At 38.7% G+C, this 12588-nt stretch overlaps 1 protein-coding gene across 3 annotated transcripts in view; it reads right to left on the reverse strand.

Annotated features, from left to right (window-relative positions):
• Positions 1-629: 629 nt before the first annotated feature.
• The window catches only part of LOC124290608 (phosphatidylinositol phosphatase PTPRQ-like), a 35854-nt gene continuing 23895 nt past the window's right edge, over positions 630-12588 (reverse strand). For all 3 annotated transcript variants that reach the window (XM_046727373.1, XM_046727372.1, XM_046727374.1), the window contains exons 26-28: positions 11864-11999; positions 11423-11528; positions 630-2260 (exon numbers count right to left, since the gene is read on the reverse strand). In XM_046727373.1, the coding sequence (XP_046583329.1) occupies positions 2241-2260; positions 11423-11528; positions 11864-11999 (262 nt within the window). In that variant the 3' untranslated portion in view covers positions 630-2240. The remainder of the gene's footprint in view (positions 2261-11422; positions 11529-11863; positions 12000-12588) is intronic.

The raw sequence follows: 12588 nt of genomic DNA on the forward strand, positions 1-12588 counted from the left end.
TCAGTGATCAACAGCATGAGCATCGATCTACGTAATAACGCAATAGGGATACGATGACATGTGTCAGCCAAATCAGTGACCGAGTCCGCTAGGCTTATTTGAGTATGAGTGAGAGAGTATAATTTTATGCCGCATTTTGCAATGTCCAAGCAATGTGATAGCGGTGGACACGATAAATGGGCTTCATACATTGCAACCATTCTCAGAATCGAACCCGGTTTTTCTGCGTGGTGAGCGAACGCTTCAACCATTTGACTTCCTCTTCTGCTTTTTTTCAATGTCCAAGCAATGTGATAGCAGTGGACACCATAAATGGGCTTCATACATTGCAACCATTCTCAGAATTGAACTCAGTTCTGCGTGTTGAGCGAACGCTTTAACCTCGACCCTCCACGACCTTAAGCAGGATGACAACCAAATATATGGCGTGTCACTTGTTACGAAAACGACAAACACCTCCAACCGAGTCACGTGATTCGCGAACACCTGGTGCCCTTTGATTTTCAGTGGTAGATTCATATACTATTCTCTGATATCACTTGGAATCTGTATCGGCGGATAACCGAGACTGGTTTCTCTCTGACATTGACGTTGTCGTTTATATTTATGTGAACAGTGAATACAAGTGAACTTCTGAGAAAATATTTATATGCAAATATATTTTATAATATACATTGATTACATCTGGATATGGATTCCAAACGGTGGAATGACATTTTAGGAATGTATTGTGGAATGCATCTATGCGACATTGACGTCAAATATCACTTGACCAAAGAAAGTGATTGGTCAAAACACTGGTTTCATTGCAACATGTTACGTATAAACACATCTGAGTATACATATATATAAACGAAAGGTAAACAAACAAATAACGCTTGAAATATACATATAGAATAAATTCTAAAACATGAAATATGATAATACAGACGTAATAAGTTAATATTTCATCACGGGTTTGTTAGTGTGACGTGAACGATCTCACAGCTTTGGAAGATTGCAGTGCAATCACATATTACCGGTTTTAATATTCTATATTTATGTTTTGACGATCTACTAGAAGACTTATGGTTTGCTCCGATAATTCCATCACCATTATATACTAGATCTGTTTCTGTATCAATTTGCCAATATATACAAACAAAATATCAAGGGGAAAGGAAAGGTTGTCAATTAACTGTAAAGCGATATGTGAGCACAAAAAAAAATATATATATCAACTGATAAAAACATATGTCTGTGCACGTCTTTTATATCTAACCATCTCCTTGGATGTGCACGTCTTTCATATCTAACCATCTCCTTGGAATTCAATTTCATTTTGCCTTTTCGGACTCATGTAAACTAAAAAAAATACAATGTCAACCTCGAACTAGGGGAGGCAACACCGTAACAACGTTTGATTCAAATCGTTGACGTGAAAACAGCAGTTACATTTTTCCTTGTACTGCACGAAAAATACTTGAGTAAATGGTCATCTTGGATCGACAGTGAAACACCGTTGTGTCGAAGTCGATGGGACCTACGTAAATACTTCGAGTTATCCGAAGTTCGACACAGCGGACAACTAATAAGGAAAGAATGCAGAGGTACAATCCTATTTTTCGAGACAAACGCTATTCGACACATCAACGTTCGATACAACGGTGTTTGTACGTATATCCAGCAGGGCGAGCTTGTCATATGCATTTACATAATAGCTTGGACACAAGTAGCTTGGATTAAAGTGTTAGTCGTATGACTAACACAAGGCTACACTGCATCCTGAAAGAGTCGTGCATATCGGATGTCCGCTCAGTACACTGAGTCACAGTAACCAGAGTGTAAAGTTTAACAACACTGTTTGTTATCTGATGTTGGGATTCCCGAGTCACATCCTTAGTCTTCCAAGGAACGCAATACTCCATACACAACAACAGTCGAACCCTGGTTCTGTATAACATCCCTGTTTCTGGTTGTTACTTTACACATCCATTGCACATACTGCTGCTGTCACTATCCCCTGCAGCAGGGACGTCCGTCAACGTGTTCACTTGAGTCAGTTATAGATGTTTAACCGTGTGTGTTTTTCAGGTACTGAATGTTGTACAGTTGGGGTCGACGACGTTGGTGTTCCTGCGTGTTGTGTTCACAGAACGCTCTGTATATATTTACACGGTATCTCCAGCAATAGGGCCAGCCTTGAATATTCTCTTTCCCTGAATGTGCTGTACAGTTGGTCAGTCATGTGGGGTTGCTCTTTAGGCGTTCTGGTAGATGTCTGAAAAATACAGTTTAATATATCTCACTGTATATTGGCTACATATGACTGTATATGTTTAAAGGAACTAAAATAACAACAAACAACGCACAATCACATACAAGACGCATATTCACACACTAGACGCATACTCACACACAAGGCGCATACTCACACACAAGACGCATACTCACACACAAGACGCATACTCACACACAAGACGCATACTCACACACAAGACGCATATTCACACACAAGACGCATACGCACAGCCAGCACTCACACGCAATACGGAATGAAAGACAATATCTACTAACACCATAGAAGCCCGCCGCACATATCCATCAAATATGCACGCACACGCATATAACTGTCATAGTCTGTCTCACAGTCCCTGAACCGCACTATTTTCCCTTTCTTGAGTTCTAAGCCCTAAATGAAGCAAATCCAGATTTTCTCGGGTTTAGACTGAATCTCCCTTCCCATTGGGGATCCTTTTCAATTTAAAAGAAATCCTTTGTTTCTGTCACGTACATGCATATATTCGGAGACTTAGCGTAAGTCTAATGCACGCCCGAGCGCCCGCAAGCACACACTCCCACCAACCCGATCAAGCAGCACCTCATTCATTCATACACGTTTGGCATCAGCCACCATTTGACATCCACATCCGACAAACGACGTACCCCAGACCATAAAATCTCCCGCTACAACTTATTGTCATTTTTTAGCTCAGTGATGATTGTTGGTAAAGTTTACATTTATAATTCGCACATTGTTATACATTTCATTTTCAAATGTTCTTCCTTAACATGACCGTATTAACTCATTAAGGCCGAGAGACGCGTATATGGGGCAAATTAATCAGCTCCTCACAGCGAGTGACGTGTTTACGGGGCAGGTAATTGGCAGTTTCTCACAGCGAAAGCCACATATATTCGTCAACAGAAAGCACATCTTATTCAGCGAGAGACGCACATGTGTGTTGTACTTTTAAAAATCGCACTGTACCTATTATTTCAACCAATTTAGTAGCACTGAGCAAATATTAGCTTTTCTTGCGAGAGATGCTACCTTTAGTGTCAATCAGAAGAAGTATTTAAAGTGTTTTGATAGCAATTGCTAATCATTATCATAGGCTTGTACAGCGTTTGGCAAATGAACACATGTCGGCGAGAAAGGGGATTATGATGTTTTTACAGGTAAGTGTCTGGTATTCTTCATACTAAAATACTTCGTATGCACATTGATTGAATTAGATGTAATGGTTTAGAGGTTACTGAAGATTATATTTTCTTCAACTTCCTAAATAGGAAACAATATACGAAATTTCAAGGACATACAAAAAATTCAAACACAATAGAATAGTTTGAATATATATTTTAGGTATTATTACGTTGTCATGTTTCATATAATGAAACATATAATGAAACATAATGTATAAACACAAATAATTATACATCCAAGCTCGAATAGATTAGACATAATTTAACTTACTATTTTGAAGCTTACTGAATTGTATTTATTTTCCATAATCTAAAGTTGACAATGTTACCAAATCGAATATCGCGCCTTTGCATCGAATATAATATATGCCAGTGTTATTACAACAATGAAATCGTTTACTACGTTTGTTACAAAACACAGTAAGTTGGTAATTCAAAAAATTCTCACACATAGACAGCAGTAATATCATAAGTTATTACATGTAAACCATACAAAGGTATTTCAAGCATTTATGTTCAAGCTGTTGGGAGTTTCATGTTGATTTGAATCGTCAGTTTTCTATGCAATTTACATGAACATTGTGTAAAACATTTGTATTTGATCTCTGTAATTATCAAATCCGGTGTAATTATCACGTGTAACAATGAACTCAGTCTCTATTGATCCATCGTCAATAAAAGCTGGATAGTATATCAGCTACGGTATCGATACACATGCATATAATCATTCAATCAGATTACAGTAATGAGATATTTGAACACCTCTTTCGACCTTGAAATAACAGCCTCCGGTAGAATGCATATGTAGTTACGTCCTTGTTAAAAGGTTTGTCCCGTGACAAGTGTAAAATAAACAGATGCGCTGTTGTATCATTGGACAACCTGCTTTATGGAGTCATGCCCCTCTCTGTAATGTTTATGCACGCATGCACATCTGTTATCTTATGAACCTTGTTTGCATTCAGTATAAATATAGGCACGCCCTCCTTCATAAATATTTGGAGGGTGGGTGGGGGGTGGTAATGATTCAGTATAGTGTCATTTCGTGAATTCTGAAATACGTTTACTTTAGTTTGGATGTTCATTTGTATCAAGGTGAAGATTATATTTACATGTACAGCAAACCATTCTGTAATACGTTTACTTTAGTTTGGATGTTCATTTGTATCAAGGTGAAGATTATATTTACATGTACAGCAAACCATTATGCTTTATGTACAAGTTGTGTGCGTAAAATCTATATGTAAATAAATACTATCTCTACTCAATGGTTGGATTTCAATCGCTTTGTTTTACGTATCGAAAAACACTAAAATGAGGACAAATAAACTCGCCAAAGTGTGTATCTACTCCTATTTGTCTTATGTGTATATTTCATACATCGTTACCAGTGTGTATGTTTACAAGACACAAACTGTTACATGATAGCTTGAGTTGATAAAGCCGAAACCCAGCATATCGACTGGTCAACGATATAGACAATAATCAATCTCTTTCCAAGCTCTGCCCAAACGTGCTCTTCAGAAATTTTGCCCACGCCCCATCACCTGTCCTTTCCTCTGTGACAGATATCTCATGATGCGATTGGTCACAGATAACATATGACCAGCCACTATATATATTGAACAGTTGAGATACCGAACGTTCTATTCGGGAAATGTGATGACGCCCTATCACGTGACTCTTTTTTTTATTTCTATGCAAGGAATATGTAGTATACATTTTTTATATGTATGTTGGTATGGTCACGTATGTTTTCTGCATTAAATCTAGATGAAACAAAGTGCCAAGCTATGAATGTTCTCTATGTTAGTCACAGACTAGCGTAATTGTACTTTCATTAAAATAATTCGTATACACTAGAAATGTATCGGCACAAACGCTATTTTCGTCGAAGATGATAAAGTATGTAAGTAAATTCTTCTTTACAGTATGTCATTGTCATAGATGTTTTGTAAATTTAAACCTCACACAATGATATTAGAGAGAATTTGTCTATCTGTGTCTCATCTCTTACATACAAAGAATACATGCATATTGTGATAAAATATAAATGTACAAGCCGCCAAAGGTCTAAAAGAGAAGCTTGCAATAAAATTACATAAACCTTTGCAATACACGATATGTATTCACACCTGCTTTCTTCAACATATATCTTTACGACACAATTAAACAATCAGGACTTGTTTGTACGACTAGACAGTTTCCTGTGATCCCCGAAACCTGCCAGGGAAATCAGGTGTGATTAGCACTAATTAGTCTCGGCACAGCGAGTGGGCAATCAGCGAGGGGTTCCAGGTGTTGAGTAGTGAGGTGGCTCTCGGGCTTAATGAGTTGGTTAAAACAGTAATAACTGCTTCAGAATTACTGATTTTCTACCCTCGTTCATGAATACCGAAAGACTTTTTACAATTAAGAGCAGAATCCTCGCAATTGGTTATCATTTAAAAACAATGTAGACCAAATGCCCTAGCTCACAGTAAACTATTTCTTTACATCATTGCGGTGGACCTATGGATGTGATTATTTTTGTACAGATATTAATTAACGTAATGATACGTCAACCTCCGTGTGGCGATGCCACGGAAATGGCGGCCGGCGGATGTGGAGACGTGATCCTAACCATGTTTGCCTCAGCACCATTTCTTAGCAGATAACATTAGGTACATTTGCCCAGGCAGTTGTGTAAGGCTCACAACAGTTGAGTCTCACAAAAAAGCCCGGCTTGAAATTTCATTCTGATGTATAATCAATTAATAGTTTTCATATCTTAATTTTCCCCTTTTAAAGTTTGCACCAATGTGATAACAGTTAATACTCCCATTGAACACTCACAAAACCTCAGGTCAGTTTCATCTTGCTTCCGCTAAATAAAAAAATCGTTTGTGAAGCAGCCTGATCGACGCCATGGATCAATTCACAGACATGTACCGCTTGTTTTAAAATTTGAGAATTCATGAAACACCTTGCATTTTTTTCAATATTTTGCTCGTCCACTCTGATGCTGGTGGAGGTTGGAAATAAGATGGTTGGCCAAAATGAACAAGTGAACAATGAACAATGAGAATCTGTTGATTGAAGTGGAATCGATTACTTCGCTTCCAGAATAAACAGATTTACAAAAGTGACTGAAGCTGTGATATAGCTTATGTATATTGTGTCTTTAGTGAGTGAGTGAGTTTAGTTTTACACCGCCTTTACCAATATTCTAGCAATATCACTGCGGGGGACACCAGAAATGGGATTCACACATTGTACCCATGTGGGGAATCGAACCCGGGCCATCGGCGTGACGAGCAAACGCTTTAACCACTAGGCTACCCCCACTGCCCTCAAATCTAGGAGAAAAGTTTTCTGTGAAATGAGTTTAGTTTTCTTTAAAAAGACATTTTTGATTTTATAAATTATAAGTATCTAGTAATATATAGTATTTTACTTTCGTGGCGTTACGTTTGAAACAGCGGACTGAATTTCCTGTGATGGGGCGTTTCGGTAACTTCACCACTGTAGACCGGAGCCCGCAACATCTACATGGCTTGGATCGATAAACAATTATGTTTTCTGTAAATTATTTGAGTGGCGTGCGCTACCTGTAGGGCAATGATTCTTACCCTTTTCCCTAACACCTGGTGTCATTATGATTGCCAATGCTCCATGCACATACTTCTCAAGGCATTATGTCTTTTACGATGTCAAAATTGAATCAACGTGTAATGTGAACCGACTGTATGTCATAACTGCATCAACGTGTAATGTGAACCAACTGTATGTCATAACTGCATCAACGTGTGTAATGTGAACAGACTGTATTCATAACTACATCAACATGTAACGTGAACCGACTGTATGTCAAAACTACATCAACGTGTAATGTGAACCGACTGTATGTCATAACTACATCAACGTGTAATGTGAACCAACTGTATGTCATAACTGCATCAACGTGTGTAATGTGAACCAACTGTATGTCATAACTGCATCAACGTGTAATATGAACCAGCTGTATGTCAAAACTGCATCAAGATTTAATGTGAATCGACTGTATGTCATAACTGCATCAACGTGTAATATGAACCAGCTGTATGTCAAAACTGCATCAACGTGTAATGTGAACCAACTGTATGTCATAACTGCATCAACGTGTGTAATGTGAACCAACTGTATGTCATAACTGCATCAACGTGTGTAATGTGAACCAACTGTATGTCATAACTGCATCAATGTGTAATCTGAACAGACTGTATGTCATAGCTACATCAACGTGTGTAATGTGAACCAACTGTATGTCATAACTGCATCAACGTGTGTAATGTGAACCGACTGTATGTCAAAACTACATCAACGTGTAATATGAACCAGCTGTATGTCAAAACTGCATCAACATTTAATGTGAATCGACTGTATGTCAAAACTGCATCAACGTGTAATGTGAACCAACTGTATGTCATAGCTACATCAACGTGTGTAATGTGAACCAACTGTATGTCATAACTGCATCAACGTGTGTAATGTGAACAGACTGTATGTCAAAACTACATCAACGTGTGTAATGTGAACCAACTGTATGTCAAAACTACATCAACGTGTGTAATGTGAACCGACTGTATGTCAAAACTACATCAACGTGTAATCTGAACCAACTGTATGTCAAAACTACATCAACTGTATGTCAAAACTAATCAACGTGTGTGAACTGTATGTCGACTGTATGTCAAAACTACATCAACGTGTAATGTGAACCAACTGTATGTCATAACTACATATGGTTAAATCTGTTCAGGCAAATCAACGTTAACGTGTAATGTCAAAACTACATCAACGTGTAATGTATGTCATAACTACATCAACGTAATGTGAACCAACTAATGTCATCAACGTGTAATGCAGAACCGACTGTATGTCAAAACTGCATCAACGTGTAATGTGAACCGACTGTATGTCAAAACTACATCAACGTGTAATCTGAACCGACTGTATGTCAAAACTACATCAACGTGTAATGTGAACCAACTGTATGTCAAAACTACATCAACATGTAATGTGAACAGACTGTATGTCAAAACTACATCAACGTGTAATCTGAACCGACTGTATGTCAAAACTACATCAACGTGTGTAATGTGAACCAACTGTATGTCAAAACTACATCAACATGTAATGTGAACAGACTGTATGTCAAAACTACATCAACGTGTAATCTGAACAGACTGTATGTCAAAACTACATCAACATGTGTGTAATCTGAACAGACTGTATGTCAAAACTACATCAACGTGTAATGTGAACCAACTGTATGTCAAAACTACATCAACGTGTAATGTGAACCAACTGTATGTCATAACTACATCAACGTGTAATGTGAACCAACTGTATTCATAACTACATCAACATGTAACGTGAACCAACTGTATGTCAAAACTACATCAACGTGTAATGTGAACCGACTGTATGTCAAAACTACATCAACGTGTAATGTGAACCAACTGTATGTCATAACTGCATCAACGTGTAATGTGAACCAACTGTATGTCATAACTGCATCAACGTGTAATATGAACCAGCTGTATGTCATAACTGCATCAACATTTAATGTGAACCGACTGTATGTCAAAACTGCATCTCAACGTGTAATGTGAAACCACTGCATCAACGTGTAATGTGAAACCACTGTATGTCATAACTACATCAACATTTAATGTGAACCGACTGTATGTCAAAACTCTATTTTCAGAACGATAAAACATTTTAATCATGATGGCATCTGTACTTATCTACGCAATTACATCTATACTCCTACACACTAGGATTTAGTTGTACAGTCACGGGACTGGCGACACACGAACAAGGAAGAGATATAGGAACCAGGAAGTAAAAGATCTCCTTCACATCGTGTCAGTACCGCCCTTGGTGGTCACGAGAAACGGCCATCAGGCAGTACTGAGTATAAGAAGGAAGTCCTCGGTATGATATTATAGAGCGAGTATTTTGATATCATTCTATACAGTCTAGACATAGCACACTCGACCACGAACGTGGTTGAGGCGGGATGGTGTGTGTGTGTGGTAACCCCCCATTACCCCTACATGCCACTACCCCTACAGCTTACAACAACATAATTTCCTTGACACAAAACACTATCCAATTTGTAAAACTGTTCTACTCACTAGAGGTTTATCTTTCATCATGAAACTAATCAGCTTTTAGCTGATGACACAAAACACTATCCAATTTGTAAAACTGTTCTACTCACTAGAGGTTTATCTTTCATCATGAAACTAATCAACTTTTAGCTGATCCCAAATTTCCTTGACACAAAACACTATCCAATTTGTAAAATTGTTCTACTCACTAGTGGTTTATCTTTCATCATGAAACTAATCAATTTTTAGCTGATCCCAAATTTCCTTGACACAAAACACTAAACAACAGCTTAATCCCTCCCTTGATCTCATCTGTATACTCTATGCACTAATCCCTCCCTTGATCTCATCTGTATACTCTATGCACTAATCTCTCCTTGGGTCAGTCCATTATGCCAGACAGGTAAATGCCGTGTGTTGTTTTAACTAATTGTAGGGGTACTGGGGTGTAGGGGCAATGGCATGTAGGGGTTATGGGAAGAGAGATAAATAAGGCAAACGGGACGGACAAAGTGGAGAAAGTGGACGTGTAAATCAGTGTGCGTGTGTGAGAGTGCGTGCGTGTCCAGCGGTGTTTCAATAGTGATATAACTAAGATTGGTAGCACAGTGTACCAGTGATTATCTACAGGTGTACGGAATAAGGGGTCTGTAGCTCACATAACTATCTGACTTTACCAAGTTGCAAAACAATGAGTTGTATTTGGTACCTTAACACAATGTGTACTTGTATCTAGTACCTTAACACGTAGTACGTACTTGTGTCTAGTACCTTAACACGTAGTGTGTACTTGTATCTAGTACCTTATCACGTAGTGTGTACTTGTATCTAGTACCTTATCACGTAGTGTGTACTTGTATCTAGTACCTTAACACGTAGTGTGTACTGTATCTAGTACTTTAACACGTAGTGTGTACTTGTATCTAGTACCTTAACACGTAGTGTGTACTTGTATCTAGTACCTTATCACGTAGTGTGTACTTGTATCTAGTACCTTATCACGTAGTGTGAACTTGTATCTAGTACCTTAACACGTAGTGTGTACTTGTATCTAGTACTTTAACACGTAGTGTGTACTTGTATCTAGTACCTTATCACGTAGTGTGTACTTGTATCTAGTACCTTAACACGTAGTGTGTACTTGTATCTAGTACCTTAACACGTAGTGTGTACTTGTATCTAGTACCTTAACACGTAGTGTGTACTTGTATCTAGTACCTTATCACGTAGTGTGTACTTGTATCTAGTACCTTATCACGTAGTGTGAACTTGTATCTAGTACCTTAACACGTAGTGTGTACTTGTATCTAGTACCTTAACACGTAGTGTGTACTTGTATCTAGTACCTTAACACGTAGTGTGTACTTGTATCTAGTATCTTAACACGTAGTGTGTACTTGTATCTAGTACCTTAACACGTAGTGTGTATTTGTATCTAGTACCTTAACACGTAGTGTGTACTTGTATCTAGTACCTTAACACAATGTGTACTTGTATCTAGTACCTTAACACAATGTGCACTTGTATCTAGTATCTTAACACAATGTGTGTACTTGTATCTAGTACCTTAACACAATGTGTACTTGTAAATAGTACCTTAACACAATGTGTACTTGTACCTAGTACCAAAACGTAGTGTGTACTTGTATCTAGTACCTTAACACGTACTGTGTACACGCATCAGCTGTGTCAACACACGAGAGTATACGTGGATCTGATGTCTAATGGTGTTAACATGATTTAGCAATACACATTGGTCCCACTATACCATGCTTTCTGTGGCCTGTGACCTTATAATCAGTGTCATTATTACTCACGTTCGTCTTCCTCCTCCTCTTCTTCTTCTTCCTCCATCTCACATTCATCATCAGTCTCTTCCTGAAGAGCGTCCCTGATGCAGTCGTGGATGTAGATGTATTGACTCTGTAACCAACACAACGTTACAGTCTCCCGAGTACGTGCAGCATGTTAGCAGACCTAGGCTACAAATCTACAATTCGAACAAATCGTTAAAGGCTCAGAGCACTGCAAGCAATCTTCTTAAAATCCCAAACTAGAGTATTTTGCATTGTTTCAATGTGAAAGCCGTGTTCTAAAGCTCTGATATAGGTATAAGAAGACTTGTCACTGGTCACTTTTTGGTTTGACAGATGTCGTATCACGAGTAACAACAGCAAGGGTCAGTACCAGCTTGCAATGGACGCCCAACCATTTCACTTGCTAATCCCCAATGTCGTTCTTCTAGGTGTCCTACTCACCTCTGTCTGAACCATGTGTGGTCGGTTATCCCTCATCTGCAGCACCAGGCCAAAGATGTCCAATTCGCTGTAGTCGCGGATTTGTTGTAGCAAGACGTCCACGGAAATAAACGTCCCAGTTCGTCCTACACCTGCACTGCAAACAGAATAGACAACCCGTAATGATCAATGTTACATCCTTTGAAATGGGCTTATCTACCTTTATTGTTGCAAGACGATTCACAATATACTTTTAAAATATCTTTGTTGACAGCGTAGAATGAACAAGGACAAATTACACGCTAATTAAAAGCTAACAGGTTCCGGTAAAAACGCAAGTTCCTTCACATAGTAAGTGATAAGGGTGATTGATGAACGTGCTAGCGCCTGTGACCTGTGAAGATTCGGGTTTGAATTTGAAAGCAGCCCAACGGGATATGCTGGCCCGGCTAGCTATCTTGGTTCGTGATGTCAATGCATCCCCATGATATAGTTCCCTTAAGGTCAATCACTTAGCTGTCTGGTCCAGACTCGACTAATCTAAGGAATGAGTGTGTGAGTTTAGTTTTACGCCGCACTCAGCAATATTCCAGCTATATGGCGGCGGTCTGTAAATAATCGAGTCTGGACCAGACAATCCAGTGATCAACAGCATGAGCATCGATCTGCGCAATTGGGAACCGATGACATGTGTCAACCAAGTCAGCGAGCCTGACCACCCAATCCCGTTAATCACCTCTTACGAC

This window comes from Haliotis rubra, unplaced genomic scaffold (genome assembly GCF_003918875.1).
Source record: "Haliotis rubra isolate DU_JTF1 unplaced genomic scaffold, ASM391887v1 Scf47, whole genome shotgun sequence".
Taxonomy (NCBI): Eukaryota; Metazoa; Mollusca; class Gastropoda; order Lepetellida; family Haliotidae; genus Haliotis; species Haliotis rubra.